Raw genomic sequence first — 9,841 nt, forward strand, 5'->3', positions numbered from 1 at the left:
ATTCATGTAAATCTTATATCTATGAGTTGTGCCAAACTTATGAAAACCTTATTCCCTAAGTCCTATATATAAGAAAATGAAAAAGAAAGAAAAATAAGGCCCAATGAATGGTAACTCATGTATTCACTCCCTCTTTGGAAAATATATGAATATATACACTCCTAGTCACACTTGATCACATGTTTGTGATGGTTAAATCATGAATTCCTCTTTTCTCCTTGCATTTTCACTTCATCATTTAAGCACCTAATTGAGGATCTAGGGAATTCTTGTTGCCTAAGGCTTTCATGTCTACTCTTGGTTTACTTATGTCACACTACTGTCAATTTATGTGACGGAGTGAAATACATAAGTTTGTGGAGTTATTAGAGCAGTGTATTAAGTTAGTCACCACACACACATGTATTACATCTCATTGATCCATATGTGTGGTTTGGAGACTCATTGCTTGACAACTTTAATAGAGACTACTTTATGGCTTTAATGGTATAGCTTACAAAATATCTTGTTAAACATTGTGATTCATCCTTTCTTTTCCTCGAGACACTTGATAATATTGAAGTCACTCCCAATAATCCATGGATATGGGAAGTATAAATTACTTGTGCTAGAAATAGAATTGAGAAATAGAGGTTTTCCATTTGCGATATTAGAGTCATGGACATTGGATACATGGTAGTAGTCTTCGATGCCAATTAACTAAAATTGAATTGTCATAATGTGAAAATAGGTAAACATATTGGTAACCTTGATGACTTGATCATTTCGAATAATAACCATTCCACCCAAGTATCTCTAAGCATCTATCACTACTACTTGGAAATTCGTCCCCCATTTTCTAATTATATGAGGTAGAACCTCGCTTAATATTTTTGCTTCTTATATCAACATTATTGATGGTTGCTTTGCGTACTATTTTTCTTTTAGGAGTCTTTGTTTTCCTTTACTATTGAGGCCCCTCATGTTCCATGAGACTGTTTTCATCAAGAATTTACATAGAAAGGAAGTATAATGTGACTAAAAAAACATGTCTCAAGATTTAAGTGCTTGGAAATTTCCACTTCATGACTCTTATATTTCCTTAACTTGAGACCGAATGGTGAACTTCATGGCCTTAAGGGAAATTGACCAATGAAAATCTAAAAAAGAGGTGACTTTTGACTTTACAACATACAATTTAATATACTAAACAAAATATCCATAACAATTTCATCAATCAATGAATCATTAAAAAAAATATATATCCAAAACATTTTCATCAAGCAATGAATCATTGCATTATAAAATACAATCTATAAACATTTTGGGAACGTTTTTCTAAACCATGCTAAAAAACCAACATGTTTAATATTAATATTTAACAATAATATGGACAATAACACATTTTGATAAATTAAATAACATATTATCAAGCCTAAAAAATGTCACTAACAAAAAACTATAAAGCATGCAACTAATGGAAGTGACCACTCAAGGCCACCATAAGACAATTAATCTATTAAGACCAAGATTAATGGGGACAAAGATTTACGAAGGACAAAGGAAAACCTATTTTAACTTTATTGTTTTATTAGCCTGGTTCAAGATGAACATTTCAAGATATCATGAAGAACATAATTAGTTTTATTGCATTATAAAACCCAAGCACATTCTATAACTTAGCAAGGAAGAGATGTATAACACCCATCTTAGCGACACAACACATGGCATTAAGTTACTTTTTTATATATAATTTAAACTCCTATCATAAAATCACAAATTTAGCATGAATGGAATGTTTAAAATCCATTTTCATAAAAACAAAGTATAATTTTTCTTATAGAAAAAAATACCAAAAACTAAATATATATTTTTAGAAAATAAAAAAAATACTAAAACTAAATATATATTAAAAGAAAAACTAAAACATAAGCAAACTAGAATTTGAATTTGACACTCTTGTTCACTTTCAGAAACTCATACGGTGGAATTCGATCTCTTTATCCTCATCTTTATCTTTTTCCTAAAAAATAAAAGCATACAAAAGTGGGAAAGAGCCATAAAGCATGGGGAAGCTTTTTCCTAAGCACAAAAGCATCTAAAAAGTGGAAAAGGCCATTTTTATATGAGGAAACATTATTCACCCAAAAGATTTTTCCCAAATTGAACCAATGAGGAATTTGGGAAATCTTCATAGCCTTCACTTTCCTATATATTGGAGGCTTGGCCATTGAAAAAATGATGGGAATTATTGTATTGTCATGCTGCTGAGATCTATCTTTTGAGGGAGAGTTTTGTAGCTACGATTTGGGGGAGGTGCTGTTGCAACTACATCTAATTGTTGTAACTTTCCTCCAACTCCTTTATTAATATAGATCAGTTTTTCTTCCTTCCATATGTTTCTATTCATTCTTTACTTCTTCTATTTAACTAATGGATGTATGGGATTTTGGTTTATATTTATTTATTCAATAATATTTATATGTTTTTGATAGTTTTGATTATCAAGATATTATGTTGTGAAGGTTGATTTATTCTCTCTCTTATGTGTAGGACCAAGCTTTGGAGCTAGCTAGGAGCGCTTCCTAGCTATACTAAAAACTCCAAGAAGACCTTCATGCGAGGACTCACAATAATTCCTTTTCTTTTTCTTAATCTATACTCTACATCTTGATCTACTAAGAATCCTAAGCCTTAGAACAACCTTTCTCTTAATTGGTTTGTCTTAGGTTTCTGGGATAAATTGAGAGGGTTTTATTTTCATCTAATCGTGCATTAAATCCTATAGAAAAATGATATTTATAAACTTTAATACATTTCACTATGTAAATGAACTTAGTAAAATGAACCCATAGAGGGGGTCATAAATAGAAATAAAAGTAAAACTCTAAACATGAAGCCAAAAGTGGATTTAACCATGGATGCAAAATTGGGAGTAGAATTGGATGTTAAACTAGCCATCAAAACAAGATGCAAACAATGACACAAAAAGGGTTTTTAAAGTAAAATTAAAAAAGGGTGAAACATTAGACACAAAGAAGGGAATAAAATAGGGCATACGAAAGGATACAGAATTGGGCACAAACAAGGATGCAAAAATGGACACCAAAATGAGGATGCAAAGAATGATGTAAAATTAGGATGCAAAAAGGATGTAAGAAAAGACACAAAACAAGATGAAAAATGGGACTAACAAAGGGTGAAACCAAGGATGTCAAAAATGATGCATAACTAGATGAAAATCCAAACTAAAATTTAGGTGCAAAATGAGATGCAAATGCAGACACAAAATGTGGCAGAAAAAAGGATGCAAATTTGGAAGCCAAAAAGGATGAAAAAATAGATACCAAAAAGGATGCAAATTTGGACATAAAAAACGCTGCAAAATGGGACACAAAAGAAGAAAAAATGGTGCAAAAATGGGTAGAAAAATGGCTCAAATTTGGATGCAAATTGAGATGCAACATTGGATGTAAAATGAGGTGCAAAAAATCATTCAAAACTTGATGCAAAAACAAATGCAAAAGTAGATGAAAAAATTGGCTCAAAATTGAACGTAACAATAGACACAAAATGGGATGCAAAGGTGGATGCAATATATGGTTCAACATATGATGCAAATTTGGACATAAAAAACGCTGCAAAATGGGACACAAAAGAAGAAAAAATGGTGCAAAAATGGGCAGAAAAATGGCTCAAATTTGGATGCAAATTGAGATGCAACATTGGATGTAAAATGAGGTGCAAAAAATCATTCAAAACTTGATGCAAAAACAAATGCAAAAGTAGATGAAAAAATTGGCTCAAAATTGAACGTAACAATAAACACAAAATGGGATGCAAAGGTGGATGCAATATATGGTTCAACATAGGATGCAAATTTAGATGCTCAAAAGGATGCAAAATTGGATGCAAGAAATGGTGTTAAAAATGATGCTAAATTGGATGCAACAAATGATGCAAAATTAAATGCAAAATATGGTGCAAAATAGGATGAAAAAAAGGGAGACAAATAAAACGCAAAAGTGGATGCAAAAAATGGTGCAAAGATGCATGAAAAATTTGGCACTAAATCAGATTCAACATATGGTGCAAAATTGGATGGAAAAAATGGTGGGAAAAAAGGCAGAAAAACTGGCACAAAAATAGATGTAAAAATAAGTACAAAATTAGAAGCAAAAAATGGCATAAGACCAGATGCAAAAATTGGCACAAAATCGATGTAAAAAAAGGCACTAAATCAAATGCCAAAGATGGTGTAAAACTCGATGCAAATTATGACATAAAACTAGAAGCAAAGAATGCCACAAACGAGGAAGCAAAAAATGATGCAAAAATAGATGCAAAAAATGGAACAAAACTAGAAGCAAAACCTGTTGTAAAACCAAATGAAATTCTTGGTTCAAAATATGATGCAAAATTTGGCATAAAAAAGATGCAAAAATTGGTGCAAAAAATGACGCTCTAAAAATTGTACAATAGAGTCAGATTTAGCGTCAAGATGCTCATCCTAATTGAGAAAAAAATGCACTAAAATATGGTGCAAATTGCCTATTTTGCTGTAGTGGCCCCAATTTTCCTACGACACCTTTTTTCTTCATAAACTGCTTATGTTGAACAAATAGGAACAACGGTTGTGTAGGTTCTCCTCTGACCCATAGGTCAATGCCATATTTACGCCTTTTGAATGTGTTGTAAGCCTTGGCCCATTTTAGTTGATTAGCTACAAAGGAAAGGAATGCCTGAAATTGAATGTCTCCTATGAAAGGAGCAGGGTGGCTATCCCTGTCATCCTCTAGAACAAAATTATGCATATAGAGCTCACAAAGGAGGCGCTGAATCTTCTCATTGTGTTCTCTAAAACACTTAATAAAATCAGGAGTGGTTTTAATTTCTATTGATTTACCCACCTTAATGGCCTTAACCTTTAACAGGAGATATCTCTCCATAATAAATAAAGCATAATTAGTAGTGAGAGATCAACAATGTCTGAATAGAGAGAACATACAGTCTCCATTTATTCTCTAGCTTTCTGCAATTGACCCTTCAAATTTTCAACCTTCTTTTGCTCAGCTTTATATTGAGCAAAAGTCTTGTCCTCCATCCTGGTGAGTGCTTTGAATTTCTTCTTTAGCCCTTAGTGTTCATGAAAAGGGATCACCTTCTCCTTGTGCTGAGCTAGCTCTTGATGAACTGTTAAAAGCTCATTCTTTAATTTTCTAACAAAGGCTTCTCTAACCAAGGGGGTGTAAAGAGGCGTTTCATTTGTTTGGACTTCTGCATCTTGGGTCTCCTCAGGGTCAGTCTGCATAGCAGCTTCAATTGTTTCCATCTTCTATATACCAATTAACATATGAAAATAACATCAATCAATGTATATCAACTAAATTATAATAATGTAGTTATGCTAACAAATAATTAATTTATAATATTTACTTCAAAGGCATTCTCTCTATGGGCTTTTGATTTGCAAACATTGTTCACTGCAGTGAATCAGTGAGCTTCAATTTAATCCTCCTTCGCCAAATCATTTTTGACCACGTTGCAAGTGTTTGTCATACCATGTCACCTCAAGTAGGTTTGAGTCTCCACTTTGCCAGCTCAACTCCCTTCGTGTTATGGACCTCACGTTTGTCATTGTACTTCACGGGTCGAATCTCGAGCTTGCACAACAACCTACAAGCACTGGGGTTTTTGCTTGGAGGTCCATTTGGCACATCAGGAAAAGCAGGTTTACTATCTTCAGTTGTCGTGGGAGCATAAAATAGTTTTACATTGTTACCCGCTTGTTGTACAGTAGCACTTGATCCGGATTAGTGGCCCCTGTTACTTTTGAAATGCCGCAAAACAGATGGGATTTGCCACATTGCACTGCATAAAACATTGAATAAATTTATTGTTACACATTTCTGAAAAGGAAAAAAATAACCATTCATCTGTGACGCACAAAAGGAATTTGACTACAATTCTTACCTTCAACAAGCAAAACTATTTCACAAACTCATTAGATCATGCCTAAAATTTGAGGTCTTAAATTTCACAACAAATGACCTACTTTGTGTAACTGCAGAAGTAATGGGAAGAGCACTTATGGAACTGTCTATAAGGTTATTTTGGAGGACAAGAATCAAGTTGCAGTGAAGACGCTGAGGGAGTGAATCATAAAGAGTCAAAGAGAATTCAAGACAAAAGCTAATGCTTTTGGGCAGATCAGGCATCTTAATTTGCTTGCTCTAAAAGCTTATTAATAGGGTCCTGAAGATGAAAATATCTTGGTCTTTGACTTCATGCCTTGTGGAAGCCTTGCAACATTTCTTCATGCAAGAGGCCGAGAGACACCTTTGAATTAGCACACCAGAATGAAAATTGCAATTGGTGTTGGGAGAGGACTTGCTTATCTACACAACAATGAGAACATCATTCATGGAAATCTCACTTCCACCAACATCCTGCTTGCTGCAAACATGAATGCCAAGATTGTAGATTTTAACTTGTCTAGGTTGATGACAATTGCTGCCAATTCCAATGTGATTGCCACATTAGGGGCTCTTAGATACAGGGCTCCTGAGCTCACAAAACTAAAGAAAGCCACCACCAAGACAAATGTATACAAATTTGGGATTGTCCCGCTGGAGCTTCTGATTGGCAAGGCACTAGGAGAGCCCATGGTTGCAGGGAATGGGATGGACCTTTCTGAATGGGTTGCTTCCATTGTGAAAGAAGAGTGGACTAATGAAGTTTTTGATTTGGAATTGATGAAAGAAGCTTCCAATTTTGGAGACGAGTTGCTTAATGCTTTGCAGTTTGCTATGCATTTAGTGGACCCTATGCCATTTGCAAAGCCAGATATAGATAAGGTTGTGCATCAGCCAGAAAAATCAAACCCGGATTTGGTCACTTCGACAGCTCCACAACAGTACATAATAAGATTCATACATAATATATCATATAACAACCATACATTATCTTTCGTCCTTTACAGAACACTGCTAATAAATAAAACTCTAGACATATATTAAAACGCCTTCACGAAGTGGCCAGGAAAAGAGGGGCAAGTGAGTAGAAAAAAGAGCCATTGGCAACGTGTTTTATTACTGTTTTAGCGTGCAGGTCGTCTCCCACTACCACGACCACTATTTTTTCGGGAGAGACGTGCATCTGCGTTTTTGTCGGTTGTCGCGACGTGGAAAGAGCGGAAAGTGGTCTGTTGACCAGATGCCTCTCTGTCGTTTCTGCTGCCCTCCTCATCACCAACTAAATATTCCTTCGTCGTTTCGCTTTGCTTCCTGTTGCCTGCCTCCATCATCTCCACTGTATATCACTTTATTCTAACACTCCCATCACCCATCCTCTTCTCATTCTTCTTTCTTTTCCTTTCCCTTCTCCTTTTCGTTTTGGCTCCCTCCCTCCATCATCTCCACTGTATATCGCTTTATTCTAACACTCCCATTACCCATCCTCTTCTCATTCTTCTCTCCTTTCCTTTCCCTTCTCCTTTTCGTTTTGGCTCCCTCTTTTTCTCTCTAGCCGAAGGGATCGTCCAGATTGACCAATGTCCGGGGATGACGAAGAGTCGCGGGATCGAGTCGTGGCGGGCACTTACAAGAGGCTGGCGCGATGCCATGATGAGGTTGCGAACAACGTGGACATGCTGAACGAGATATTCAAGTATCTGGACGGGGTGTCTTTGGCCATGGCTTCTTGCGTCAGCAAGAAATGGAAGCAGGCCACCGACGACGAGGGGCTCTGGGAGGCCATCTGCACGCGCCATTGGCCATCCACCGCCTCGCTTCAGAGTGGGCAGTTGAAATCCGTGGTGGTGGCTCTCGGCGGATTCAGGCGTCTCTACGTCAACTGCCTGCACCCTCTTCTCTCCAGAAATAACAGCAATTACAAGCATTTGAAATCAAAGGAGGCATCGTCTTCTGCGCCCAAGCAAAAGTGGAGCAAGGACGAGATCTCTCTTTCGCTCTCCCTCTTTTCCATCGATCGCTATTGGAGAATACCTGCTATCGATCCGGATTCAGGTCGCAGGGCCGGAATTGTGTGCAAGCCCTGTTCAGATGAGCAACCGGCAGCCTCCCCTTCCACCTCCTTCACTGCCGATGTGCACCGCCTTGTGGACGAGCGAAGAGGCAACTGTAGCTCTCACCCATCAAACGCAAATAACAACACTGCCCCTCATCATTCTTCAAGGAAGATGGGCATTAAGGCTGAAGATGCTGGCTATTGCTGGGGATCCATGGATTCACAATCCGCTCCCAAATAATCCTTCCTTGCAATACAGACAGCATTAAAGGTACCAAACACTTGTTTAGAATGGTTTGTTTTTCACAGGTTGCAGATATTTACATTAAATTCTCCGCTTACCGAAATGACATATATTTATATTATTAGGGTTCTTGTGCATATCAAGTCGCTGATAAAAAAAAATTGAAATTAAACCTCAATAAATACTGTTATCTAATTTGGTAAACTATTCAAAGTAGTTTTTCAAAACGCCCTCAAGCCGTGGATTTCTCCGGGTGTTACTTCCTTAAATTCACTCCTTCCTCCTGAAAGACATAGTTGTGTGTATATATATAGCCCCTTTTCAGATTTTATTTTATACTGTGCATCAATTCTAGTGTCTTCGTATGTGCTGAAATACAGATGAATTTAGAGCAGAAAATAATGGTGTTCGTGTCAGTTTAGTGCACCATATTCAATGCATTTTCGTCTGGCACATGTCGGTATGCTAAAGCTTTTTATTAACTGTCCATCATATTTATGATTGTTAAGGTGTCCGTGATATTTGTTATTGTTAAGGAGTTTTAAAATTTAATGAGAATACACAATACTAGTATGATCCGTGAACTTAATTTGAAGTCTCCACTTGAGAAGTTCATTTTATAATAGATTTACTGTTAATTATAACCTTTTTTATTAATAATATTTGAAGTCTCCACTTGAGAAGTTCATTTTATAATAGATTTACTGTTAATTATAACCTTTTTTATTAATAATATTTGAAGTCTCCACTTGAGAAGTTCATTTTATAATAGATTTACTGTTAATTATAACCTTTTTTATTAATAATATGATAACCTTTTTTTTCGTTGGTTTTCAATTCCAGTTTTATTACTGTTTAGTTTTAACCTTTTTTTTAATTTTAATTTTGTAATAAAATTTTATTTTTCTCTATCAATAAAAGGAGGTTAGCAATGACAAAAGTGATCGTTCTAATCTTAGACCAAAAAAATAATAAGCTTAATATCACTTTCATAAAATTATTTAATTATTAAAATTTACAATCGTTAAAATTTACTTTTCTATTCAAATTATATATATATATATATATATATAATTTACTGTTAGTTTCAAATTATATATATATATATATATATAATTTAATGTTACAAATATAATTTATTTTAATTTATTATATATATATATATAATTCACTGTTTTCTTAGCGCAAAGGTTCAATGTCAAGTTGGATCATGGTGATACTAATCTTATTCTCTTAGTCGAAAGCTAGGAGCATGACGAATGTAGGGTTCTACACATTGATGGATTCATTCTTTGGTCTACTTAGAAGAAGAGATCGTCACGCAGAGGGGTGGGTGGTATAGCCTGTTATATCAAAAATAACATTGCTTCTCACATGCAGCATCACAAGATCGACCCCCTTAATCAATGCGTTTGGATCGAAATCTCAGACATAGAATTTTCCTTGCAACTTGTTACTTTGCTCCCATTAACTCTACCTCCTATAAGAAGAACAACCTAGATAAGAATTGTCCCTTCATTAACTTAGAACATGATATCCACAGCCTAAGGAATGAAGGAAACATCCTCGTGCTTGGGGACTTTAATGCTC

General features: G+C 35.4%; 1 protein-coding gene and 1 pseudogene across 1 annotated transcript; both read left to right on the forward strand.

The window, feature by feature from the left end:
• The first annotated feature begins 6,338 nt into the window (after positions 1 to 6,338).
• On the forward strand, positions 6,339 to 6,998 carry LOC149233621 (probably inactive leucine-rich repeat receptor-like protein kinase IMK2 pseudogene; annotated as a pseudogene).
• Positions 6,999 to 7,336: 338 nt separating this feature from the next.
• On the forward strand, positions 7,337 to 8,599 carry LOC149233622 (F-box protein GID2-like). Its single transcript, XM_089376782.1, has one exon. The coding sequence runs from the start codon at positions 7,532 to 7,534 to the stop codon at positions 8,246 to 8,248; it is 717 nt and encodes a 238-aa protein (XP_089232908.1). The 5' UTR covers positions 7,337 to 7,531; the 3' UTR covers positions 8,249 to 8,599.
• Positions 8,600 to 9,841: the final 1,242 nt, after the last annotated feature.

The sequence above is a fragment of the Pinus tabuliformis genome, chromosome J (assembly GCF_031772625.1).
Source record: "Pinus tabuliformis cultivar Carrire ecotype Pingquan chromosome J, CPIR1, whole genome shotgun sequence".
NCBI lineage: Eukaryota > Viridiplantae > Streptophyta > Pinopsida > Pinales > Pinaceae > Pinus > Pinus tabuliformis.